This window comes from Ovis canadensis, chromosome 23 (assembly GCF_042477335.2).
Source record: "Ovis canadensis isolate MfBH-ARS-UI-01 breed Bighorn chromosome 23, ARS-UI_OviCan_v2, whole genome shotgun sequence".
NCBI classification, from domain to species: Eukaryota; Metazoa; Chordata; class Mammalia; order Artiodactyla; family Bovidae; genus Ovis; species Ovis canadensis.
Window position 1 is genome coordinate 55,939,992 of NC_091267.1, and position 27,103 is coordinate 55,967,094.

A 27,103-nucleotide genomic window follows, 5' to 3' on the forward strand; every position below is an offset into this window, starting at 1 on the left:
CATTATGGGCACCCCTGTGGGTCTTACTGATTTTTGGACTATTAAAAAAAATGAGGCCCAATCGGAACCTTGGTGTAGAGTGGAATTCACACCTGAAGGAGCAGAAGTTCCTGAGAAGACGCCTTGAGCCGCTTCCCTGAAGTGGCCTCTGTTCCTCCTGGGCAAAGAGTTGGGGACAGGTGAGAACACAGTTCTCTCTGTTACTTAGAAGGTGAGAGGATTTAATCCATGCTCTTTCATTCCTGGACTTTAAATTGATGTACTATTTTAACTTTCGTTTCTCCCTGGAAAAAATTGTGAAAGGAGGCTGGCATTTAAAGCTGGGGTATTTCCATGTTAGTGTTTTGCTTTGATATCTCAATGTTGTCATCTTATTTCTCTGCAGAGCCTCACAGACGTAACACGGGACAAAGTGCTGGGACCACAGTGTGTGATGGAAACAGAATAAGGGCTGGAAGTTTGGACTTAGGTGTGGTGTAGCGTAAAAACCACTGAACTGATGGAGTTTCAGAGCCACTTCAGAGTCTTCTGGGGACAAAGTCTAGACTGACCAGTGGAGTCCCATGGGGATGCTGGTGTTGGAGGATGGGCTCAGGGCAGTTGGGGGTCTCCAGGCTGGCTTCCCCCGATCTAGTGGAACAGACACAGTATGAAATACAGTGAAAGTCGCTCAGTCGTGTCCGACTCTTTGCGACCCCATGGACTATACGGTCCATGGAATTCTCCAGGCCAGAATACTGGAGCGGGCAGCCTTTCCCTTCTCCAGGGGATCTTTCCAACCCAGGGATTGAACCCAGGTCTCCCGCATTGCAGACTCTTTACTAGCTGAGCCACAAGAGGAAGCCACATGCTGGGCTAATCAGGGACTAATGACTGAACTAAGGGGTTTAAAGAAGAAGGACTGGGAGGCTCTTCTCTCCGCTTTCCTGCGTGGGTTTTTCCACAGGGAGGAACAGCATCACCGGAACATTCCAGGTCTCTCTCCACTTTCATATTCATGCCCCTCACTGAGCTTTTATCAACATTACAGGTGCCTTTTTATTGAAATCATTCTATAGAGCAGTTTGGGGTTCATAGCAGAGGTACGAGGAAGATACAGAGATTCCCAATAACCCTTGGCCCCACACATGCCATTACCAACATCCCCCACCAAATGGGACACTTGTTATAAGTGAGGGCCCGACATAGACATCATTGTCACCCAAAGGCCACACGTAGTTCACATTACAGTTCGCTCCCAGCGTGGGACGTTCTATGGGTCTGGACAAATTTCTAACAACAGGTATCCATCTGCCTGGTATCATACAGTATATTCACTCTCCTACAAATCCTCTGTGCTCCGCCTGTTCACCCCTCCCTCCTCCTCAACCCCTGACAACCACCAATTGTCTTACTGTCCCTACAGTTCTGCCTTTTCCAGAACATCATACAGTTGGAAGCACATGGTATGTAGCCTTTTTTAAGACATCATATAGTTGGAAGCCCACAGTGTGTAGCCTTTTCAGATTGTCTTCTTTCACTGAGTAAAATGCGTGTACATTCCCTTCATGTCTTTTCATGTCCCGAGAGCTCATTTCTTTTTAGTGCTGAATAACAATATTCTATCATCTAGGTTCTAACCTAGTGTATTTATCTGATCATCTACCAAAGGGCACCTTGGCTGCTTCTGAGATTTTGGCAATTGTGAATAAAGCATCCAGATGCTGGACCTTCACTGGGCACCAGCTCACCAGCGCCCCCAGGGGCGAGGCCAGCCTCACGGGCTCTCTGCCTAGTTCTCCCTCTTCACTGGCCAGGAGGGCCACCGCCCAGGTCCTTGGGGACACCCCTCTCCAAGATGTCTCCAGAGGACTCATTCTAAGGGACATGCGTCCATCATTCTCCGGGCAGGTCCTGGTGCTTATTTGTGGCTGGTTACAGCCTGCTGACGCCTTCTTGTTATCAGAGAATCTGGCTGAATGGGGTGGTGACAGGCTGGGCTGGGGTCCCAGGCAGCCACCTCCTTCTTTGGGTGAGTCCCCCTCCAACACAGGCAGGACGGGGCCTTCTACATCTCTGTGTCCTTCTGTGTCCTCCCTCCTCCACACCCGAGGCTCTTTCTTGAACAATGGGACTTGTCTTCCATCCTGTTGTTCTTGACCTCTGTGCCTGTGAGAGGGAGTCCCTCTCCCCTCCTCCCTAAATGTGCTGTATGCTCTCTCTCCAGATCCCCCGCCGATGTCTTTAAAAGAAAGAATTCACCAACTGGAACGTGCAGGAAGGCTGCTGAGGTCCCTGAGTGCTTGGCATTTATTGCTATGATGACAAGCATTTACCCTAAGTGGGGGGCTGGGGCGGCAGGTTCCGGGCGTTCACAGCGGAGGTACAGGTCTGCACTGATTCTCTAGAAGACACTGGGCATCATTTGAACTCTGATATGTTTTAAAAGCTCTGTATTCACTGTAATGGTTTCCTCATGGGAAGTTTATTTTTTTACCAGTCGTTTCTGCTTTTATTAATCCCCTTGAGCACCCACATGAGAAAACCGACAATACAACCGACCCACCAGAAGTGGGTTCTTAGCTCTGGGCACACAGCACAGAAAGGTCGCTTCTCCTATTTCATGCAACAAGGCAGAAGGAAGAGTATTCTTAAAGTGTCTTTGCAGGATGTGCTTTATTCTAAGTCAGTCCCAAACCCAAACTACAGAGGGTCAATTATTTGGGACATATTCTAGTCCATTCAATGATTCTTCTCAGAAACTGTCCTTTAATATGGAATGAAAACTACATGTCAATCATCAATTTTTCATGCTACATTGTTATTTCATGAAGACGTTGTATGACCCATAATAATAATTTAAGAAAAGGCCGTTTGTTTATTTCCCCAAGCTCAATATACATATTTCTTTCATAATTATGAACTTAAAAAAACCCGTCTCAGATGTAAAAATGTGAATTGGAATATGTAAACTTGTTGAGAGACCTGAAAAATAGGGAAAAAAATGTCACATACTGGAAAAACCACTGCTGTGAGTCATGGAAACGGGAGGAAGCAAGGGTGAGGGGGGCAGAGGGGAGCTCAGACCTCAGTCAGCAAAGGTGACAGCGTCCAAGGACCCCACTTCCACCGGGTGGCATCTCTGTCTGTCTCCCGGGTCGGGGTTTTACAGGAAGCAGGAACTCTCTGAAACCAGAAGAGCCACGGGGCCTCGGCAACACTGCATCCATGTCTTTATTTTGCTGCTTTTTTTTTTTCCTGAGAAGTCACTGGTGTTGAATGGAAAGATTTCGTATTCAGTTAAGGTAAGGCAGTAAGTGTCACTAAGGTTATCTTTTTGCTTAGAATGAGGCTTATCCTTCCACTGGCGTCACCGTGGGTCACCGGCCCCTCCCTCCTTCCCTCTAGAAACATGTGTAGGGGCTTCAGCCCTGACTCTGCTGCATATTCGGAGTGCAGGCCCCTGGCCCCTCCCCACAGCAGTGTCCCCTTTGCAGCCGAGCACCAGGCGTGGCGTTGCAATGACCTGGTATCTCCAGGAGGGCACCGTCCACCCAGGAGGTCTCTCCTTCCTCCTCCTGCTGTCCTGTGTCTCTAGGATGAGACCTGTCAGCGACTCCTCCACACAGTCAATCAGGACGCGAGACACCATGGACTGACAGGCGAGCAGCCCCGACTTCAGAGGAACGGAATTAACACGAAGGATGTTTCAACAGCGCCTTGGCTCACAGCTCTGGGGGCAAAAGGGAGCCCAGCCCTTCTGCTCCCGTCAGCACAGAGACTGTTTCTGCCGAACTGGAAACGCTTAGCTCGCAGGACAAGATTGTGCTTTTCTTTTTTTCTTTGGAAAATCCCCACGTTAACTCGGCTCGCGGTCTGTGGCCAGGGTGTCAGTTTGTTTTCTCCCTGGTCCATTTGATCATGGTTTCTGGCGACCGGTACAGGAATATTAATTTGGCATAGAGATCCTCCTCGAGCTCCAGCTCTCCGGTCTCCCGGACTAAAAAAATGTCTGTGCACAATTTCAGAATCCGATCCACATTGGGAAGTTCTTCAAACATGATGGAGTGAGAAATCCCGCTGAAGAATTCCCGGACAAACTTCCCAATCACCAGCACCACGGAAGCGTAGAGGCCCATGATACTAGGGAAAAAAAGATGAAGAAAAAGAGGTAGAAATAGTATTTGGCAGTTAAATATGGTTAACAGAAACACACACACACATACACACACACACACATGAGAAAACATAACAACACTTTCCCTCAAATGCCACAGAGGATGTGATAGACTTACCAAAGCTTAAATTATTCCACTTTGGTGAAAACATTGACTTTTTGGCTAATGAAAAAGGTAATGCATGCTCTCTTTCTTTTTTTAAATTACACAGTACAGAACTGTAGGACTTGAAAAATCAAAGTCCTTTGAAATCTCACCTTCTGGAGACAAGCAGTGTTAACAGTTTCATGTATGAACTTCTGGTGGTTTTACTGCATACGTCATATCCATGAGCTATGCAGTGTGCATGCATGCTCAGTTGTATCCAACTCATTGAGACCCCATGGACTACAGCCCTCCAGGCTCCTCTGTCCATGGGATTCCCCAGGCAAGAATACTGGAGAGGGTTGCCATTTCCTCCTCCAGGGGATCTTCCCCACCAAGGGATCGAACCAGTGTCTCTTGGTAGGCAGATTTTTTACCACTGAGCCAGCTGGGGAAGCTACATGATATATGTGGTAGAAATGCAATTGTTATTATACACACTTTCTGTATCGAGAACTTTTCCCTGCCTTTCTCAGAGATTCGTGTTTATAATAAAATTCCGAAGAGACAATGATTTCTTAAGAGGCTCTTTCTAGGAAGTGGAAAACCTCAGTGTCCTGTGGGGGGTGCCTGTTAAGAGGACTGAAGCATCAGAAGGCGGAGAAGTGCATCAGGCACGTCCCAAATTGATTTCTGACTGACTCTCATCTGCTAAGGTCAGAAGGCAACATTAGCAGAAAAGAGAGAACTTGACCCCAATTTCTAGATTAAACCCCAAATTGCACCAAACTGTGTGGTAGCAGGAAGCAATAGTAAAAAAGCTGGAAATACAGCAAATATGGCTTTGGGTCCTGTGTTTGGTGGAAGGACCACCCAAAGCATTTTTTTACTTCTCTGGGACTCTGGTTCCTCATCTTTTAAAACTAAGTTCCCTGTGACAAACCATAATGGAAAAGAATATGAAAAAGAAATGCATATATCTGTATAACAGTCACCTTGCTGTAAAGCAGCTATTAATACAACACTGTAAATTAACTATACTTCAATAAAATTTTAAAAATATAATATGAAGAGCCAAGGATCTGCGAATTCTAATAACACAGCTATAGAATCTGAGAATTCTAGGAAGATAAAAGACTTCTGTCCTCAGCCTGGTGGGGTGCAGAGGGGGCCTCTCATGACCGTCGATTGCAAAACGGCTCCTTACCCGTAGCCGGCCAGGAACCCCAGGCTGGGGGGGCTGACCTTGTCGTTGAAGACCACCAGCTCCAGGGCCTGCGCTTCCTGGTTGTAGATTCTGTTCCCAGTCAAGTTGAGAACCCACCACTCACTGTTCGAGTTAGTCGCATTGTCTCTGGACAAAATGATGGTGATGTTCATGAAATTATTTTCTGGAGAAAGAGAAACATGAAATCTGATTAGCAGGAGAGTTTAAGGATTTAATGCACTTAGCAGTTCCGGGATGGCACAAGCTGGTTGGTACCCATGGCACTGGGTTCCAGGATGAGGGCACAGGGGCATGTCAACTCTGTGAGGAAAAGGAGTGGTGGGCCTGGGTGACAGGGGGTCTCTCTTTCTCTCCAAGAGGCCAGTCCTGCTGCTATAGGGAGAAGGGAACCCCATCACTGGAGGATCTTTGCTGACAAGTCCCAACAACTAACTAGACATTTAAAAACCGCAATAACTGACTTGTGATGGAATCGACGGGCTCCTTCCTGTTAGCCCTGTTTATTGAGCATCTTCCAGGAAGAAGGTGCTGCAGGAGGGGCTCAGGGGTCACCCAATTGCACGCAGCCTGGTCCAGTGGGAAAGGCCACCTCTACAAGCCCAGTTTATGGGCACGTGGCAACCACCACAGCACCTGTACCAACAAGGTCTGTGAGCCTGGGGAGACCGCTTCTGGTCAGCTTCCCAGAGGAGGTGACCTCTGAGCTGAGTTTTGCTGGGTGAGAACTGTAATAGATGGAGCCTGACTACCAGCACTCAGTCACCCTTGGGCTGAATCACATCCATTTCTTGCCCTCCTTTTTTTTGTTGTTTGTTTTTATCATGGGGCCTTTGGCATTAACACTGTAGGAGGCAATTTTCTGCCAAAGATGTGGTTGCTAATAGAAGCAAGTAAATAGGTTCTAATAAATCTGTTAACCTGTCACTCAATATAGATTTCAGTCAATCACGTTCTATACTGATGAAGAAAGGAAGATGACGAACTTGCCCTGGGTGAGTAAGTGATCCCCTCTTGCTGGTGGATATAGCCTGGAGCCCTAGGCTTCTTGTCAACCGTGTCACATGAGAAAGAAACCTGGCAAGGAGCTTGAGAGAGGCTGCAAGGGCAAACTGTAGATGCTGATTGAAAGAAAGAATAAGAACTGTTCCGAAGCGATTCCTTCTCATTCTTACCAGATAAAAGCTGCTTTATGGGTTTGGAGTTAGAGTCACTGGGTGCTTTCACATAGTACGGGTAAATCCTTTCTATGGTCCTGGGAATTAAGAAAAAAAAAGAGGTAATTAAGTTCTAGCTGTTTTGCATACTCAGTTGCTTAGTCGTGTTCGACTCTTTTTGACCCCATGGACCATAATCCACCAGGCTCCTCTGTCCATGGGATTTCCCAGGCAAGAATACTGGAGTGAGTTGCCATTTCCTCCTCCAGGGAATCTTCCCAACCCAGGAATCAAACCTACATCTCCTGAGTCTTCTGCACTGACAGGCAGATTCTTTACCACTGCATCACCATGCAACAATGATTTTTTTTTTTTTGCTACTTTTGACCTAATTTCAAACAAATAATGGTGAAAGTCTTCCTATAATTATGCAGTGTGCAGTCATCATAGTGTATTAAAATACACTATGTATATTTTACATAATGTAAATACACGTAGTGTCCCTTAAAATCGGAAGTCTCCAAAGCTGAATAAATTCACCAGGTTCTAACCAAATGTTCAGGCCACCTCTGTACCAAGCTAATTAATGGCTTAAAGATGGCTATACAGATTTTTCCACACCTGTGACTTTTCTGAAGCAAGGGGCTATCTTTCTTGCTAAGATCTGCCCACGCTTCCAATTTTAATTTTCAGGATTTCAAAATTCTCTCTAGTGGAATGGGCTGCTCCAGCTGATATGAGGATGCGGGTGTAGGGAAGAGAGGACTGGCACCTGAGCCCTCAGCCCATGGCTGCTCCATCTCTTTAGGTTGCTTTCTCATCAGAAAGCGATGGGGAGAGCCTGACGGGTCTCAGGGGGCCCTTGGTGGTGAGTGCCTGACATGGGGTACTTTCAGAACCATGTCTGAGGGTTGCATGGTGCTGGTTCTCACCCTCAGTGCTTTGACCTGGGTTGGGGCAGATGGGGACAGAGCTGGGCACTGGGCAGTTTGGGATTAGCAGCAGTTGTTTGCTCCTGCTGGTTCTCACATGAGACTCTAACATCACAGCTTAGATGTCTGGAGTGCAGTGTCGTGTGGCAGGGAATATATAAGATACAGCTTATATATAAGATCTTAATATAAAAGATACAGATTTCCCTCCTCAAATTTCCATCTGCCCCTTTGCCTTCTCACCCCTCTCCATTAGCCAGGGATTCAGTGCCCCAGAAGCAGGGGTGATGGTAGAAAAGGGTCTCCCAGGGACTCTTCTTGGTTTTTGGTGATTATGCCAGGTGGGAGCAAAGTCTGTCACCTGGAGACGAGTTCAGTCCTCCCCAGACATGCTGGGCGGAGGGAGTGGGTGGAGAACAGGTGGGGCTTTGATGCAGCCCACCTGGGGCTCTAAGCACAGGCTCACTCAAGTCACCCAAGTGAGTAGGTTGAGTTTCTTGCCCACCCATGTTTGTAGAGGAGACTCTGTACCAGATACACACGCCTGCTGTCATTGTGTTAACAACGATAACCAACTCACACGGGCGTCCTGGAACTTTCCGTGTCACCGCCAGCTATCATTTTAGCAATATTCTCTCGTGTCTTGTTTTTAAGAGGGAAAGAAAGCTTATCTGTTGCTATTTCTGCTTTTGCACCCAGACTCATGTTTCTGTGAAAGAAGAAAGAAGAGGCCAAGGTCAGTGGTTATTCACAGATCTGCAGGTGAGATTAAAACTCCTGAAATACTCATCTCACCAAGTTTCACTGGGTCCACGATTGTCAACCCCAACCTCTCTGTCCACCTCACCTGGACGTCCAGCCTCTCAGATATCCAAGGAGGCTGCAAGCACCTTCAACACCGATCACAGGTGAGGAGGAAGAGTGTGGGGACCCAAAGAGACGTGGACCTGAGCATCTAATAGGGCCCTGAGGCACGTTAGGTTAGCCCAGCGATGTTAGTCTCCACGAGGACTCACAGAATCCATATTTTGAACAGAATATTTGCAATAAGATGTCACCTCACATCTCTCAGAATGGCCATGATGGCCATCACTAAAGAGGCAAGAGACAGCAAGTTTCGGTGAGGATGTGGGGAGAGGGGAGCCCTGTGCACTGTTTCACTGGGATGGATTTGGTGAGGATGTGGGGAGAAGGGAGCCCTGTGCACTGTTGGTGGGAATGGAGACTGGTGTAGCCACTGTGGGAAACAGGTTGGTGATTCCTCAAAAAATTAAAAATAGAACTACTATAGGAGCAATCCCACTTTGGGGTATTTTTCTAAAGAAAATGAAAACACTAACTTGAAAACAAATCTGCCCCACCACATTCACGGCAGCATCTGTAATAGCCAAGATACAGAAGCAATGTGTGCACTCAGATACATGAATAAAGAAGGTATAACACATACACACGATGGAATATTATTCAGGAATAAAAAGAAGGAAATCTTACTCTTTGGGCCAACATGGATGAACCTTGATGGCATTAGGCTAAGCGAAATAAGTCAGATAAAGACAAATACTGTATAATCTCATTTGTGTGTGAAATCTAGAAATAAGAACACAAAACCTGAATTCATAGATACAGAGAACGAATTGGTGGTTCCCAGAGGTGGTGGTGGTGGTGGTGGTAAATGAAATGGATTATTTCATTTCAGGAATGAAAGGAAGTTAAAGGGAATGAATTTTCAGTTATAACATAATTAAGTCCTGGTTACATAATGAACAGCATGGTGACTAGTTTTAATAAAACTCCATTGCATACTTGAAAGTTGCTAAGAGTAGATCTTAAAGGTTCTCATCACAGGAGAAAATGGTTGGTAACCACGTGGTGAGTGTTCGCTAGACACTGTGGTGCCCATTTTGAAAAGTACATAAATATCAAATCACCAAGTTGCTCCCTTGCAACTAGAACAATGCCACATGTCCATTATCTCGATTAAAAACAGAATGTTCAATCAAAAATTGGTTTTTAATTTTGCGGGGTGGCTGTTCAAAGGAAGGGCATTTTTGCCAACACTGAATTCCATGTGGGGAGTTTGGGACATTTAAAAGGAGAAAATAAGATTAAAGAAGGAGGTCTTTAAAGTCTCAGCAGCCCTCTCCCTCTCCAAAATCCTTCTTTACTATGTCCCTGTGAATTCAGATTCCAGAAGGCTTTCTTCCTTCCCTATCATGGTTCTCTCTTAATTCCAGCCAAGAAGCTGGTATTGTGCACCCAACAAGCCTACCCCACACCTGCCTGGAATCCTGAGAGAAACAAAGCTCATCAGCCAAGGTGCTGGGTCAGGCCCCCAAACAGCCCCACAGACACGTCGGGCTTTTGGATGCGAGAACTTTTCCCGATAAGCGATGTGGTGGCCACAGGCTGGCCAGAGGCTCATGTTGGGGGTGGGGGGAGGGTAGGAATATCCCTGCTCTCCCCCTCTGGGCCTGCCCAAGGGGCTCCCCCAGCTCAGGCTTGGAGAAAAGAGCCACAGGGGCTGCCCAGTGCTCGGGCCGGCAAGGGAGACTCGGGGTTCCAGGGGCTACAGGTCCTGTGTTATAAGACCAAACCCCAAGCTCAGGGAAATCTCAAGCTTCACCCGACTCAGTTTCATTCTATGAGTCATGACTCTATTTATTTTCTCTCCACCTCTCTCTTTTACTCACTGACCTCACTGTCAGAGGCTTTAGAGCTAAAGTTAGTAGAAAAAGGAAAATTGAGACGTTCTCGCTGGGCCAATAAGTCTCAGGCAAATCATTGTTTAATAACACACAAAAACATTAGCTGTGGCATTGAATGGATATTACTTGAGAACTAACATAAACCCAGATCCACGTTAATCTGAGGTTTCTAAACTCCCATGCCCCCCACCCCCACCCCAAGTTCAGGTTGGGGAAAAGGGGGATATTATGCACGGAAATCCAGTAACTACCTCTGAATACTCCATGAAAAAACAACAGAGAAGCTACTATTGGGGTCCTTGAGTTCGTGTATCATTTTCTGCTTACTGGGAGGGCTGATGGTCCATAAAGAATTTGAGTTTCCTTCCAGTTCTGCGACTGTTATGTCTTCTTTTTCATAATTTTCCAGAAATTGCATAGCACCCTGTGTGCACACAAACACAGCTGCATAAATAGACCACACCCCTGAGGACATGCAAGAAGGTGACTACCCTTCCCTCTCTCTGGCTGTGCAGAGGGATTTTCATCCCAACGCGCTGTCTGGGCTGTTCTGGCGCTAAGAGCTCCAGTCACATCACCAGACCCCAGTGGCGGTGCTGCTACTCCCACGCGCACGGGTGCTGGGTCGAGTCAGTCGTGCCCAGCTCTTTGCGACCCTATGGGCTGTAGCCCGCCAGCCCCTCTGGCCATGGGTTCTCCAGGCAAGAATACTGGAGTGGGTTGCCATGCCCTCCTCCAGGGGACCTTCCTGATCCAGTGATTGAACCCACGTCTCTTACATGTCCTGCACTGTTGTGGCGGGGGCGGGGGAGGGAGGTTCTTTACCACTAGCGCCATCTGGGAAGGCCCCCTCCCCACAAGGCCATGGAATCACTCCAATCAAACAGTACAGAAAAATCAGATGATTTAGTGTCATCTTTTCCTTCCCACTAAAAATAAGAAATGTATCAACTATTGGTGAACATTCCTCTCATAAGAGAGACAAGTTTAATCCACCCTGGACATCTGGGCCCTTCCTCACAGCTGTGTATTCCTCAAGACTAGCGTGGACAGCGGGCATTACAGGCCGATCATTCCACAATGGGGAAAAGCATCTGTTTGCCTAATCACTGTACTTAAATTAAAAGTATCATTTGTAAAGCCGATTTCAACCATGAAGAGTCATGCTGTCATAGTATTAAAAGCATGGAATGCAGAGAGAAGGATGACATCAGCCTCAATTCCACCATCAGAACTTGATTCCCATTCTATACAGTTGAGGATGCATGTCTTAATTTTTAAAATCAATTTTAAAATAATGGCATCCTTTTAAATCTCTTTCATTTTGAGAAATTTTCATGCCATGAAATCACCTTCATAATTATCATCTTATTAGAAAGGAAGTTGCTTGGAAAATCTGCCATAATTGATTCATTCAGTCCTACTTGTTGAATCCCCAAGCTGCCTAGTTCTTATGAATGGGGAGGATGCTGTCACAAGCAGGCACCTGCCTGGGGCTTCTCCCATATTCTGAACGACTTCTTTAGGATAGACTCCTGCAGGAGACCTCCCAGTCAAAGGGATAAATATCTACCACGATTTAAAAACTTTAGAGATTTGAAAAGGATCAGCACCTGTTGTGTTCAACATGAAGATTCTCTTAATCAGAATTATGTTCATTATCACTTATGTCCAATAATACAGACACCACATCTTAGATGATCAAAGTGGCCAGTGGCCAGGAACCTGCAGTGTAACAACTGATCATCCCCGGGAAGTCCTGCCCTCCAGCTCAGGTCGTGGCCAAGTGGTGAGTAAGGTGACGACAGTCAGCTGGCCAAGGTGACAGCTGTTCACAGAGACCAGCTCCACGCATCTACTTACAGTGTCCTTAGAAAAAGCTTTAATGAATTTATTAAACATTGGCTGGTCCATAACTTTCAGCTGGCTTTGCTGGGCACTCATTGTGAAAATAGGCTGGAAAACAAAGACACACGGGGCGGTTAATATTTGAAATTCCTTCTGTGCATCCTGGGTTCTGAGAACAATATTAGACTATGTATTACCCACAGCCAGTGCAGGGCTCTCTCTTCCCTGTCTCCTGTACCTTAACTCACATATTTGCAGAACTGTCAATATTCAGACAGGAGATGCGGATCCACAGAACCTCAGTAAGTCATCCGGTGGTCAGGGAGAGGGCTGCGCTCGACCAGGACCCACAGAGGGGAGGGGGATTGGAGACCCGGAGGCATGGTTACCTGGTACCCGCCCAGGGTGATTGTGACTGAGACGTCCAGGGGTTGGTTGATAACCCCAGCGACGGATTTGACCAGAGACATGAAGAGTAGCGGGAACCAGACGATGCAGATGAGCAGCACGATGATCATGCCCCCCATCCCGTACTTGACCACCTTCTTCTTCTTCTGCCCCCGGGGCTGCGGGTACCTCTGCAACGGGAGGGTGGCACGCTCAGGTGGTGTCCCCAGGAGGGGCAGGCACTATGACCACAAAGTCTGCCCGGGACTGCGTCCTGAATCTGTTCAGAAAGCACCCAGTCCCAGCCCGGGAACAAGGGAGGCAGTAATGCTGGGCTGTGAGGAGCCTGCTCTGTGACCCCCACAGGGTCCACTGGGGCCTGAGTGGTTTTTTCCTTAAAAGGACTCTGTGGGTTTGCTGGGGGCAGACCTGTGGACCAAGGGACCAAAGCGTCTGCTGAATAAACCCCTGGTTTTAAGGGATCAAGTGGGAGAAAGACATTTTACTTTAAATTCCTGAATATTTGAAACTGTGCCTTTCAAGGGGCTCCTCCCCACCTTGGCGGGTGGAAAACATTTTAACTTCTTTTGTGACACATGTTGTCAGGACCACACTGTCCAAGCTGGAATCACCTCCATTTGCTGCATCACACGGGCTCCCCAGCCCGGAGCTCAGCCTGCAGGCGAGTGGAGGGCTCAGCTCCGCCATGTGTCCTGGAGGCTGCTTGGGTCTACACACCTGTTCCATACTTAGATGCTGCTTCTGTGGGACCTGTCTCCTTTCAGGGGTACTCTGGAGGCTGGACTACACATGTACGGTAAACTTTTGAAAAATCCCTTGAATAATCATGTTGTTGTTGTTCAGTCGCTAAGTCATGTCCGATTCTTTGCGACCCCCATGGACTGCAACACACCAGGCTTCCCTGTCCTTCATCATCTCCCAGAGTCTGCCCAAGTTCATGTCCATTGGGTTGATGATGCCATTCAACCATCTCATCCTCTGTTGCCCTCTTCACTTTCTGCCTTCCGTCTTTCCCAGCATCAGGGTCTTTTCCAGTGAGTCAGCTGTTCGCATCAAGTGGCCAAAGTATTGGAGCTTCGGCTTCAGCATCAGTCCTTCCAGTGAATAGTCAGGGTTGATGTCCTTTCGGATTGATGGAATCATAATTCCATCCACATCTAAACCTTAAAATCCAGCCTAGCAGAATGAGCAGATATTTTCACTTTGATTTCCTTTGCACTCCTCTGTCCCTCATCGAAGAGTGACTCAGAGGGTAAACCTGAGTCTCAGACACCTGGACCACTTTCCCTCCAGCACATCTCACCCCCTCCTGCTCCCAGATGAGCCATTTCAGAATGACTGTGTGGTCCAGCACTGTGTCACCTCTTCTCACAACACAATAAGCATCTGCCAGAAGAAGAATCATCTGGAGGCTCTTCTTGCTATGGCAGCGGCAGGTCCAGATTCCTAACTCCAGCAGGATGAAGTCAATGGGGTGTTCATAGGTCCCGGTGGGTTCTGCCTCATTTATTGGGCCACAAAACTTGCAGAAGTTCTTATCAATCTTATAATCGGCCTGTATCTAAAAGACACAAATACGGCTGAGGCACTGCTATTGGCTTACTTTTTCCGACTCCCGCCAACACTTGAGGATGAAGATGTGAGCATAGATGTCCTCCACGCAGATCCAGCTGGACAGGCTCAGGGTCGTGTCTGTCCACACCCAGTCCATCACAGCCCTCAGCTCCGTCAGGAAAGGGACAAGGCGGAACCTGTAGAAACCAAGTCTTGTTAGAAGGACAGCTGTGGGCTGGCCCGATCGCTGGACAATTTTGCAGGCTCATGAAGGTCCTGACTGTCAGCCCTGACAACTCAGAAAAATTCTCAAGGTCACTGTTACTGTAAAAACTCAACATGGAATACAACTGCTTTTCATTATCAGTCAGTCTGTTAAGGAATGGTATTTGCCCTTTCTTTCTTTTTTGGCTGATGGTCTTAAAAAACTGGAATTCCTTTTATAAATACATTTGAAAGTGTCTTCAATTTCTTTCATTAAGTCTTATAGTTTTCTTCGTACAAATCTTACACTTCTTTGGCTAAAGTTATCTTGGAGTATCTTATTATTTTTGATGCTCTTGTGAATGGGAGTGTGCTGTGTGCTCAGCTGCTCAGTCGTGTCTGACTTGTTGCAATCCTATGGACTGAAGCTCGCCAGGTTCCTCTGTCCATGGGATTCTCCAGGTACGAATACTGGAGTGGGTTGCCCTGCACTCCTCCAGGGGATCTTCCCAACCCAGGGATCGAACCCATGTCTCTTACATCTCACACTGGGGGGCGAGTTCTTTACCACTAGTGCCACCTGGGAAGGCTCCCCTCCTGCCACGGCCACAGAATCACTCCCATCCCTGGCGGCTCAGATGGTAAGCAATCTGCCTTCTGCCGCCCCCATACTCCTACTGCCTCCTGGCCCCCCACACTCTGCGCGTGGCCAGGATGGCATCGAGCACCCTCACCCCTGGAACAGGAAGAGGTTGACGTAGTTGTAACTCTTGGTGAGGAAGTTGCCGAGGACCCGAGTTGGGTAGCCGCAGCGGATCTGGTAGGCGGACAGCCCGAAGTACACACACTTGACGAAGTACCACAGCTGCGCGACCAGGTTCTGGCTGAACTTCCTGGGTGAGAAAACAGAAAAGTACAGGGTGGGATGCTCTTCCGGTACAGAAGGACACAAGTTTAGGCTGAGAGAGAAAAGCCTCATCTTCCCTCTGGCTTCTAAAGGCAGGTCCTTATCACAGACGTCTCAGCCGCATTCGGTTGGCAGGAGTCATTCCTAAGCTAATGACATCCTCCACAGCTGGGAGGGCAGTGTGGTCACCCGAAGAATGCCCCCAGACCCCACCCGAAGATGGGCACGTCCTCACCCCCGGAACCTGGGAATGCATCATCTTCCCCGGCCAAGAGGACTTGACAGACATGCTAGGCTTGGGGACCTGGAGGTCGGGAAGAAGTGTAGCTGCCCAGGGGGCCCCACAAACAGGCCTTAGACGGACAACCTCGCTCCACTGTGGGCAGGAGAAGACGCGGCAGGGAAGAGATGCAGGGTTTGGAGAAGGAGGAGGAGACCCTGGGCATCTCTGGAAGCTAGAAGAGGTCAAAAGATGGATTCTCCAGGGACTCTCCAGAAAGGACCGTCACCCCACCCACATCGTAATTTCAGTCCAGTGAGGCCTGGGTCTGCCCCCTGGCCTGCAGAGCTGTAAGACAATGCACTTGCATTGTGTTAAACCCTGACTTTGCAGTGGTACTGATTAACCCCTATCCTCTCCTTCCCTACGGGCTTATCCTTACAAAACATTTCCTTCCCCTATGGGTTGCAGGAAAGTGGCCCCACAGCTCCAGTTCCCAAGGCCTCACCTCTCGGTCACGCCAGGCAGGATGAAGAACATCCAGAAGTGAATCCCAAACACCAGGATGACCTGGAAGATGACCTTTCCCAGGACAGTCTTCCTGAGGTAGAGCGCCCGGTCCACCACCATAGTCCCGAACTGAATGAGCACCATCACCAGGAAGGGCCCTGGCACCTGGTCCTCGGACAGTGAGGACGTGATGTCGGCTGCAGCCGAGTGTTTCTGGGGAGGAGACCGCAGGCTCAGGCCTGGACGCACCCGCAGGACAACATCGCTCATCCCCGCGGTGCGGTGGCCTTAGTTCCCCACCTACCCCGAAGGCCCAGAAGCCGAAGACAATGATGACGAAGTCCACAGTGTCCGCCAGGAACATAAGCACGTACACGTCGGTGACGGCGCTGTAGTCGGGGTGGATGAGGTCGTAGAAGAACTGCCTGATGGGCACGTAGAGCTGCAGGGTCCTATGGGACAGACGCCCAGTGTGGGGTGGGTGGAAATGCAGGACCTGCCAGAGATCCCATCACTGTGCCCTCTGCTGCCCTCCCGCACAGCTCGCCCTCCCCTGCTCTGGTCTCAGGACACTTCGCTGGGGCAGGGCCCCCTGCTCTGACACAGACTCTGTGCAAGTTCAAGGCTTCTCTCCTGAAGCATAACGGAGTGGTAGCCTGGGAAACGAGTGGCTGGTTTGTGCCCTGATTCAGTTACTCTCCACCTGTGAGACTTGGATCCTGTTACTGAGCCCTGTGTGCTTTCATCTCCTCTTCTGCAAAAGGTGTAACGAGACCCGAGGGCCTGGGCTGCGGTGAGAGTGACAGGACCCCCTGGTCCTGCTGGGCCCCGGTAGAAGCTGGGAGCCCAGCTCCTCCCCTTTCCGCCCTCATCCCCGGGGCTAGGCATCATCCTGGGCTCTGGGGCTCAGCTTCCTTCATCCCTGTGCTTCCACTCCGGCTGTGTGCCAAGCCTCTGCCCCTTCTCTTCATGGTTCGCAACTCAAGACCATGTCCAGGTGAGCACAGCCCTTGGTCTCAGAGCTCAGGCTCAGGGCCAGCCTTGAGGCACCGGCCCTGTTTTCACTCCCATCTGCTGCTGGTCTGCCTCCCTGATACCTGGGAGGGGGGCCCTGTGACCTTGGCTGGTGACCTTGGGCTGCATGAAGGACAAACCACTTCTTGAGTGCACCTCAGTTTCCCTCTAGAGGGTGAGCATATCTCCAAGAACCTTCCAATTTGACTTCACTGCCTGTCTGGTTGGACTCATTCGTGTGCCTGGAATTATATACCGTCAGCTAGTGTGTTTAGAAGTGCAATGGATATAAAAACGAATCATCCTGTTGGAAAGTGAATCTTGAAAGCAATATCACAGTGGGGCATTTTGCTCTGCCTGAAGCTGATGACACTTTTGATGGGAGAGGTCACTTCTCAAGCAGGTTGCCTTTGGCTGATGCTGAGGAGGTGCCCCCAGCCCCCAGGTATCCTCACGCACTCACTCACTTCTTTATGGTAAAGGCCTTTGCTTTGATTAAGTGTTCCTGCAGCTTCTCCATGTAAAGTTCCCGTCTGCTCTTCTGCTTGACGCTCACGACGCTGCTTCCTTTCTGGCTGCTGTTCCGGGTGCTCGTGCTGCCTGGAGACAAGAAGGAACTGAGATGCGCCCTGAGTTGTGCGTCAGAAGACTGCCACCTCCACGGCAGAGGGACAGTTGGAGGCTGGTTAGAGGGCAAGATGCACAGATGCCTGTAAGAACAGCGGCGGAGAACTTGGGATCTGTAGCCCCTACTCTGGTTCCACAGCCAAAGGCGTCCGTGGGCTTTCACACCCACCTGGCTCCTTAGGGTGGCTGTGGGACCTCTGTCCCAGGAAGAATTAGACTGGGGAGCAGTTTTTCTCCTGCTCAATGGGGTCCCAGGTTCTGGTTGTGGGTTTTCTAGCCTAGGTCCAGGACCATGCCTTTTTTCAGGACCAAATTTCTCTAACTATAAAACCAATATGAGATGGCCTGCCAGTGTTGGCCAGAAAAAAGATGAATACAGAGGGTCTGGAGAGCTGCAGACAGGAGCACTGTCAATACAACAGCGCAGTTACCCCAAGAGGGGCGACGTAACGCACATGTACTTTCCTGTCACTGGCTATTCAGTAAGAGAGTAGTAACTAACATAGGAAATAACTAGGTGGTTTGGCATAGTTCCTTTGATAGTTCCATCAAAGTTCCTATTGATCAAATAGAAGTGTACTTTCAAAATAAATCGTGATGTACAGCACTCTGGGCACACCCGGCAGAATCTCTGGGTATGACTGCCAACTACCCTGTGTCCGACACTCACTAGGTATGAGGCAGCGTGCTGGTCACTTTTCACCAACATGTGAAATCTCTGTGCTAGGCGGGAGTTGGGGAATTCAGACAGACATCCTAGACAGGGATGTGAGCGCCCCAGGCTATACACACAGCTCAGCCAGAATTTGAACTTGGTCTGGTTACAAAGTACATTCATTTCACATCACAGTATCTGCTGCCTTGACAGCACCCAGCTCCCTTGCCCCTGATCCCTGGCACCAGGGAGTAACTCTACTCAGGGGTCCTTACAGTGACACTGTGCGGCAATACCTCTCTTGGACCTATTCGAGGAAAAGCTGGACTCCTGTGATGTCTGGGAGCCGCTGCTGGAGCGCTTCCTCCGGACGGCAGCCGGCTGCTCTGGGAAGGTCACATGTACCGACTCCACGGATGCAGCCAGGTTGATGGACTTGAGCGAGTCGGAGGAGGCCCTCCTACCATGGCCGAGGGACAGCTCGTCGTCCGAGTCCCCCTTGTCCGAGCCGCTGTCCACGATGTCGTCTTCATCCCAGAGGCCGTGACACTGAGGAGGCAGGAAAGGGACAGCTCAGCCCGCTGTCCAGACAGAGGCTGGGACTCGGCCCCGTGACATCCAGGCCACCAGCATGTCCCTCAGGATAGGAAACCACACGTCAAACAGGGCGACTGCAGCCAATGACACTGCTGGACAGTGGAGACTGCTAGGAGAGCATGACCTAAGTGTTCCCACCAAACACCGACCAACAGGCAGGCGAGGAAGTGGTGGATGTGCCAACGAACCAGACGGGGGTCCTCTCACCATATATACGCTTATCAAATCACCACATATACACTTCTGATACCTTACAATTTCACTGGCCAATTATACATCAACAAAGGATCCTTCAGTTAAAGCTATGGTTTTTCCAGTAGTCATGTATGGATATAAGAAGGCTGAGTGTCAAAGAATTGACACTTTGAAACTGCGTTGCTGGAAAAGATTCTTGAGGGTTCCTTGGACAACAAGGAGATCAAACCAGTCAATCCTAAAGGAAATCAACTCTGAATATTCATCAGAAGGGTTGATGCTGAAGCTGAAACTCCAATACTCTGGCCACCTGATGGGAAGAGCCAATTCATTAGAAAAGACCCTGATGCTGGGAAAGATTGAGGGCAAGAAGAGAAGAAGGTGACAGATGAGATGGTTTGATGGCATCACTGACTCAATGGACATGAATCTGAGCAAACTCCAGGAGATAGTGAAGGACAGGGGAGCCTGGTGTGCTGTAGTCCACGGGGTCACAAAGGGTTGGACATGACTTAGCAACTGAACAACACTACATCAACAATGCTGAAATTTAAAAAAAAGATTAGAAAACCAAAGCAAGGTCAGCTTTCTTAGGAAAGCTTATTATCTACCTATATGTACTTTTGCAAACTCATCACACCCCAATGACTCAGGAAAGACCCCCCTCCCCCAAATGGAGGGTTAGGGACTGGCAGTTTGCAAGGTGACAGAAGGCAGAGGGAAGATCTTGGTCACAGTCCACATAGATAAAAGCCTGTGTGAAACAGCCCAGCAAGTAGGATAGAGGTCAAACACACATGTACATGTATGTGAGTGTGCATGTATGTGTGTGTTGCAGCCTGGCGGAGCAGAGACCAGAACCTGTCCCATGTCTCGAGGGTGCGGCAAACTGTGCCCTCGTGATTGTCCTGGTAAGCATGCTGAATGGACGGTCTTGAGGCGGGACATGCTCTCTGCTCCACTTCACTGCATACCCCTGCATCCATCCCCGTGAAAATAAAGCAAGATGTTCCTGATCAACAGCAGAGCCTTCGCTAATCAAACTCCCCAGTATAGCTATTCCCTAATGATCTCATGTGACTTTTGCCAATAAAAGTGCGGGCTGAAAGAAGCCATTTTGTCTTTCTGTCATGGAGAGCAAGAGGGCCCCCCAACTCCTCGCTTGCCAAATTATATGTGTCTGTCTTTTCATTACACGCTCACCGCTGTTTCAGGTCTTTCTCACCCGCTGTGCTGGGCGTGGCATGTGTGTGCCTTAACTTAGGTCCAGCTTGTTCTGAAAAGGGACTAACGAAGATACTACTTGATAAAATGAATGTAAGATATGTTATATCAGTACAAGGAGACACAGTTAAAACAAGAGAGGGAAAGTGAGATTCTGACCATAGGCACATCAATACATCCAAGGCATGCTGTATGACAATCTCTAACGTGTAGACTTGAGTGGCATATCACAAGTTCAGCTTATATTTCACAGTGTCTGAGACAAGGAACCCCACAGGTGCTCAGCAGGATGACAGGAGGTGCAGATCCCAAGAAGGTTACCCTACAGGCCCGTCTTCCCAGAGCAATGCCGGTATGGCTTTCTCAGAAGCAGCCTCTCTGGGAGCACAGCCTAGGATCCCCAGGCCCATGGATTGGGCAGCCTCTCACTAAACCAGTGGTTTCAGAGCAAAAACTATGAGAAAAGCAATGCTTCTAAAAGGGCATGGGCCAAGGTCAGGCTGGAGAGGAGACCCCCAAATTCTAGCTCCCCAGTGATCTGTCTTCAACTCAGGCAAGACTTGATTTAGTGGTAAGAACCACACATCCTTCAGGCAATTTCCACAAACATGGGATAATCAGGGTGCCTTCATCCCAGGGTGGGCTTCACAGGTGGCGCTATTGGTAAAGAACCTGCCTGCCAATATAGGAGACATAAGAGGTGTGGGTTAGATCCTTGGGTCAGGAAGGAGAGATTGGCAACCTACTGCAGTATTCTTGACTGGAGAATCCCATGGACAGAGAAGCCTGGCGGGTTATAGGCCATAGGGTCGCAGAAGAGTCAGACATGACTAAAGCAACTTAGCATGCACGCATGCATCCCAGAGTAGAAATAGGCGGAAATTTCCCCCGATTGATCACAAACTCCATTATTGAGTACACAGTGTTGAGAAAAGAAATGAAATGAACAAAACTGTTAACAAAGAAAACAAGAGCACACAGACAGACCTCGCCCGTGGCCCCCCAGCCCCTCGTGATCCCAGCGCCGGGTTCTTGGAAACATCCCGGGGTGATGGGCGGGCAGTACCTTTAGGATGGAGCGGTGGAAGAAGAGTGCGAGCAGCTGGATGAGGTCGTAGAGCACGTAGGCGTCCTTCTTCTCCACCCCGATGATGTTGGGTGGGTGGTAAGGCTTGTCCTTGTTCAGTTCCACATTCTTGTTCCAGGGGAAGAACCCAAATTGGAAGAAGTACTTGACCACAATGGCCACCTGCACAGATGTGAGAAATTAGAATAAATGACGCCCTTTAAGAATAGTTCTAGATGAAGAACAGTGATACAAAAATTAAGGGAAAAAGTCTCAGTTTTGGTGCTGGGAATGCACACAGCATGTGGAATAACGAATTCTCCTTCCACAGACACTGACTTCAGGACAAGGCCAGAACCACACCTCCAGGGCCTGTGACTACAGACACATCGGGGCCATGGAGGTTATTCCTGACTTGGCTCAAATGACTTCTGCTATTGTCAGGGAGTGGGCTAGATTCTGGGCTTCCCAGGTGGCACCAGTGATAAAGAACCCACTTGCCAATGCAGGAGAAATAAGAGACGTGGGTTTGATCCCTGGGTCGGGAAGGTCCCCTGGAGAAGGGATTGGCAACCCATTTCAGTATTCTTGCCTGGAGAATTCCATGGACAGAGGAGCCTGGAAGGTTACAGTCTATAACGTCGCAGAGTTAGACATGACTGAAGTGACTTAGCACGCATGCAGGGGCTAGTTGGTGCTGATTCAATTAGATACTTATACAAATATTCAGCTATTAAATGAGGTCATTAGAACAAATGTGAACAGCAGGATCTTTATTCTGCAAGTATGGCTTTAGTTTGTAATCTTTAGGAGAAAACTGCACAGGCATTATAGACAATTTCCACTTTATTCTGCTCTCTTTCCTCTCAGCATTTTATTGCTCACTGTAAGTTCTCCTCAAGAAGAAATAAAAGCAAATGAAACAAAACCTTGCCAGCCCAGGGTATACATGTGGAGATGCTTGTAGAGACTGACGCTGAAACACCCCTCCAACGTCTACATCATCAGGGTTAATTGCATCCAACTGTGTTTCAAGTGCTTACTGAATTGTTTGATCCAATGTCCACTCACTGACCATGCACTGGCCCTGGCACCGTGCTTGTGTCTGCCTTGTACTTACTGTCTTGCTGGTCAATATCACAGGGCAGACACCAGACCTCCAAGGCCTCCCCCACCACTCACCAGCTGGGTAAAGTGAAAGTGAAAGTGTTAGTCACTCAGTTGTGTCTGACTCTTGGCAACCCCATGGGCGGTGGCCCCCCAGTCTCCTCTGTCCATGAGATTCTCCAGGCAGGAATACTGGAGTGGGTAGCCATTTCCTTCTCCAGGCAATCTTCCCAAGCCAGGGATCAAACCTGGGTCTCGTGCATTGCAGGCAGACTCTTGACCGTCTGAGCCATCAGGGAAGCCCACTTTGGGCCAATTATTTAATCTCATAAAGGCTGTTCCTTATCCCTTTTTTAAGGAATGATATCAGCTCCTATGTTGTGTGAGGTATGAGATATGAAAAGACAACTATAGTTCTCAGCACCAACAACTGCCGGTTATAATCACATGCTGACCTAAGATGATCCCTCTAACTGACTATGTATTTATGTGAAGCAGGGGTCAGGCAGGTCCACTGGAGGGACGCCTACCTCCGTGTAGACGATGGCCATCATCCAGAAGCGCCTGCTGGGCCGGGGGACGGACAGCATGGCCCAGAGGAAGATGAGGATGGGCAGCACAAGGGTGATCATGGAGGCGGAGACCATGTGGTTGAGGATGATCACAAAGTAGCACACCATCTCGGAGCGGGCCACCAGCGTGTTGTACAGCGCGTAAAAGAGCAGCAGGAAGCGAGGCTGCCCCACGTAGAACTTCTCTGACTCCTCCAGCTCGTCGTCATGGAACATCCTGCCAGACCACTGGCCTCAGTCCCTCCTGGGCACTGATTCCAGGCGGTGAGACCCTGCCCACCCCTCCCTGCTGCCTGGGTCCCCAGGCGTCCTGTGCTGTCAACCTCCTATCATGTTACAGAGACAGAGGTGAGCACACATGTGGTTCTAAATGTCTGGGGAGACCTTTTCTACATGGTGTCTGCACCCAGCAGCTCAGTGGACACTAAGGGTCACTCCCAGCTCCATTGCTGTGGCCCCAGCTCTTACTTGTTCAGCAGCAGCTCGCTGGCTGTCAGCTCGTGGGTCAGGGGTGGCAGGATGCTGGCCTCCAGCCGATCTGAGCGGCTGTCATCCGGGCTGACTTCCATGTGGGTCTGGCCAGCTGAGTCATCCCGGGAATCGAAGGACAGGCGTTCAAAGCTGACAGCCTTGCTGTAGGACGGCGGGGCCTCCACGTCACCATCCTCCGTGGGGTCCTGTGGGGACTCGGCCTGCCGGGCCCCCTCGGATGTCTCCTCGTCCTGCTCAGCCTCCACTTCCTCGATGGTCTCCGTGGTCCCCTGGCGCGAGTACAGCATCGTGCACTGCGTGGGCTCGCTGTCAGGAGACACGGAGGGCACCGCCTGGCCTCAGCAACCCCTACAGCCTCCCGCGGCACCCATGGCCACGCACCCAGGCATGTGGCGGGGGGGGAATGCCTCCTCATTCCCCACGTTCCATCTGCTTTGCTCCTTCTGGATAATCATGTCTGGGTGCAGAGACAGGGGAAGGGTGCTGGGTGGCAGGCCCCGGGGCACCAAACCCTCTCGTGCGTAGCTTTTCAGTCCCACCGATGGTCCTAGGCAGCAGGCCCACTGTTTATTTCCAGTCAAGACACAGTGAGCCCAGTGCACCCCCCAGAGCACAGATTGTAAAGAAAGGTACCCAGGGAAAGGCGATGTCTCAACTGGCTGGGTCCACAGAGATGCACTCTACTCTCAACAGACCCCAGACCTTAAGGGGAGGCCCGGAATGGTGGACCATTGGCAAGATAGAGCCTGCTTCATTGTTTATGCTGGCTCCTGCCTGCACTTCCATCCTGTGCCTTTTCTCACTGGTGCCTCTGACACCTGACTGGACGCTCACCATCGTCCTTTTCCTGGCTCCCCACCACCTGGCAGTGGAAGCCCCGCCCACCACTTTCTGCCCCAGGGTCTCTCCTGGGGCTGCACCCACCCTCCCCTCTGAATGCCCTCCCACTTTCTCCTCCCACTGGCTTTGCGCTGCCAGCTCCTCTTCCAGCTTCATTTTCCAGGAGCCCCTCTGCCTCTGTTTTCACTCTACTTCTGTGTCATGTCTTCCCTTTTGCATCTCTCCTCTCCTTCTTAACTCTCCCTGAGCTCGTGCAAAAAACACTGGAGACAAAAGTACAGCAGCCATAGCAGCAAGATCAAGGTCTGCCTGCTATGCTGTGTACCTCATACACCCAGCCCTGAAGAGAGGGGGGAAAGTCACCTGAAGATGCCAAGTATACAGGGTGTGCAGTGATCAGCTGTTAGGCTGCTCCCTGAATGGCATCTGTGAGCAGCTGGGGTCATATCACTGAGATGCTCAAAGGTGCAGACTGTACCCATTTCTCTTGTCATGGACACTGGTGCACACACATGAATGAATGAATGCATCTGGCTGAGCCTTGAGACTGAAGAGTCAGAATTGCATGAGCTCTTGATCCTAATTCAGGGGTGTTCAGGGCCCCAGGACTTTGGCCCTATATGTGCCTATAGCACAGTAATTAGGTTCTCAGAATGCCAAGACAATGCTTTTGGCTAAGACTTACCTTGATTAGAAATGACGGTAAAACTGACTGGTCACCCAGTTTTCAGACCACTGGAGCCAGCCCCACACCAGGTTCTAAGTTCCAGAGGGACCGTAACCTATCACAGGCATGCTCTTTATGGTTTTTGATGAGGTCTGACCCCAAAGGGATTCAGGTAAATCCTGGTACATTCAGCAATCAGCAGATTGGAATGGCATAGCATGTGCCCACCAGAGGACAGCTTAAATGGCCATGGCAGTCCCTGAAACGCCGGGTGCCAGCCTCCTGCAGCTCTGAATGTACTTACATGCGTACTCTGAATGTACGTACATAGCTGCTGGAGACAAGGACCTAACACTGGCTGACTTGCCGACTCTGCCCTTAGTTTCGGAGTGGGTTATTTGGGTGGTTGTTTGGTGTCAGGATAAGCACAATACAGCTTGTGCTTCTGTGCTCCTGTTGACTTTTCAAAGAAGAGCTTTTGGATTTTAAGCAAGTGATTTCATTTCTATGCATGATTATAGTTTTTATCGTGAGATTTAATGAGAAAGCCTAAGCCCAAAGTAATCTTTCCCAAACCAAACAAGTTAAGGTCTCCCAAGGTAATATATTCTACTGCATAATAATATTATTTTAAAAACAATGGTTGAATATATTCTAACTTGCATGTCAGTTGGGCATGTAGCATGTGGACAGATTCATTCTGTGTTGACCAAATGTGACTACATACAGGATTTGGGATTAACTCCTACTGTGTGGAACTTTGGACAAAATTATGAGAAAGTTTCCTACTCTTCCTGACCCATTTTTCCCCATGAGGACTGCCTACTGGTACCCTGAACCAAGGAGGAAACATGCTTGCTCCTTTGGAAATAGAAAGTGTGAAATACTTACAAAATGGAGGACAATGTTTATGGTAGGATTTTTAAGAAACTCCTAACAGACAAAAAGCAAAGAGCGGTTAGTTGAACAGAACGCTATCCTGGTAACAACCAGTTATGTCCCAGGAAGGATGCTGGTTACGCTTTCATTAGTCATGCACCTTCTTAAGACAAAAGTGAACGAAAACACACAGGTCACAATAACTCATCTGTGCAATGACACGGGCAGGGGCTGACACGGTCACGGACAAAGCATGCACGGGTGAGCACCTGGAGCCTAAGCTGGTGCTCTCGGCTGACGAGGAGGACACATCCATGCTGAGCATTTTACGGAGCCCGGGCCGAGCGCGCTCACTCGTTTTAGGCACAGTTTCTGGTCCATCTAAATCATCAAGGGTGGACTGCCTTGAGAACAGCATGGTTGCTTCCGTGTAGCAGCTAGCAGCGCAAACAGTTACAGAGACACAGTGTTAAAACAGCGCCGGAAACAGGAGTCACACACGTCAGAGACCCAGACACCGCCATGCAGCAGACCACACGCCACTCCAGCACCACGGACAGCGGCCACCGCAGCGGGGCTCCGGGACAGAGAAGGGAAGATGAGACAGGATAGCACTGGGCTGAGAACAGAACTGCTGATAAAGGATGAAGTGTTGCTCTCTGGGTGGGACAGGGAACTAGAATAATGACAAGTCCTGACCTGTCTCTCACAGAGCAAAATTCATCTTTACAATTGTACAGCTGAGGGTTGGTTTGTTTGTTTTTTCCAAAGACAGAAAATATATTTTATTCAGAGCCCCCCTTCCCCAATCCTGAGTTCAGTTCTTAAGCAGAAATACCTGCTCAAGTAAAATTTATATAAAAATGCCATTTAAAAAACATGGTTTCCAAAAGAAAAGAAGGAAGCTCAGGATTCACTGCAACAAACTGAATTTTCCACCCCATTTTCTGAGTGATATTCAGTCGAGCCAAACTGGATGGCTTGGAGAAGAGATGCTGGTTTGATATGCAACTGGATATAAACCAACATCGAAAAGAAAAGAAAAGAAAAGGTACAAAGGCAACATAGGAAGTCCAGCAGTGGCAGGGCCATTTGGTCTGTTAACTGTTTATTGAGCCTAATGAGTGGTTTTCTCTGTGATCACATTCTAGGTCTCGGCGGATGTCAGCAGGGTGAGATCCCATTGGCTGAACCCTCAGCACCTGTCACTCGACAGTCAGGGAGGAAACTGAGGCAGATTCAGGGCTGAGTTGCTAC

General features: G+C 49.2%; 1 protein-coding gene across 4 annotated transcripts in view; it reads right to left on the bottom strand.

Moving 5' to 3' along the window:
- Positions 1 to 2,636: 2,636 nt before the first annotated feature.
- The window catches only part of PIEZO2 (piezo type mechanosensitive ion channel component 2), a 256,765-nt gene continuing 232,298 nt past the window's right edge, over positions 2,637 to 27,103 (bottom strand). For 2 of the 4 annotated variants that reach the window (XM_069568658.1, XM_069568657.1), the window contains exons 37-52: positions 23,437 to 23,766; positions 22,927 to 23,185; positions 21,290 to 21,472; positions 18,504 to 18,756; positions 17,393 to 17,525; positions 16,216 to 16,363; positions 15,910 to 16,124; positions 15,009 to 15,167; positions 14,120 to 14,267; positions 12,498 to 12,686; positions 12,124 to 12,216; positions 10,512 to 10,684; positions 8,136 to 8,264; positions 6,642 to 6,721; positions 5,449 to 5,632; positions 2,637 to 4,122 (exon numbers count right to left, since the gene is read on the bottom strand). In XM_069568658.1, coding sequence (XP_069424759.1) covers positions 3,870 to 4,122; positions 5,449 to 5,632; positions 6,642 to 6,721; positions 8,136 to 8,264; positions 10,512 to 10,684; positions 12,124 to 12,216; positions 12,498 to 12,686; positions 14,120 to 14,267; positions 15,009 to 15,167; positions 15,910 to 16,124; positions 16,216 to 16,363; positions 17,393 to 17,525; positions 18,504 to 18,756; positions 21,290 to 21,472; positions 22,927 to 23,185; positions 23,437 to 23,766 — 2,929 coding nt within the window. In that variant the 3' untranslated portion in view covers positions 2,637 to 3,869. Of the gene's footprint in view, positions 4,123 to 5,448; positions 5,633 to 6,641; positions 6,722 to 8,135; positions 8,265 to 10,511; positions 10,685 to 12,123; positions 12,217 to 12,497; positions 12,687 to 14,119; positions 14,268 to 15,008; positions 15,168 to 15,909; positions 16,125 to 16,215; positions 16,364 to 17,392; positions 17,526 to 18,503; positions 18,757 to 21,289; positions 21,473 to 22,926; positions 23,186 to 23,436; positions 23,767 to 26,115; positions 26,284 to 27,103 lie in introns of all 4 variants that reach the window. The other 2 variants (XM_069568659.1, XR_011252350.1) reach the window with 2 other exon arrangements.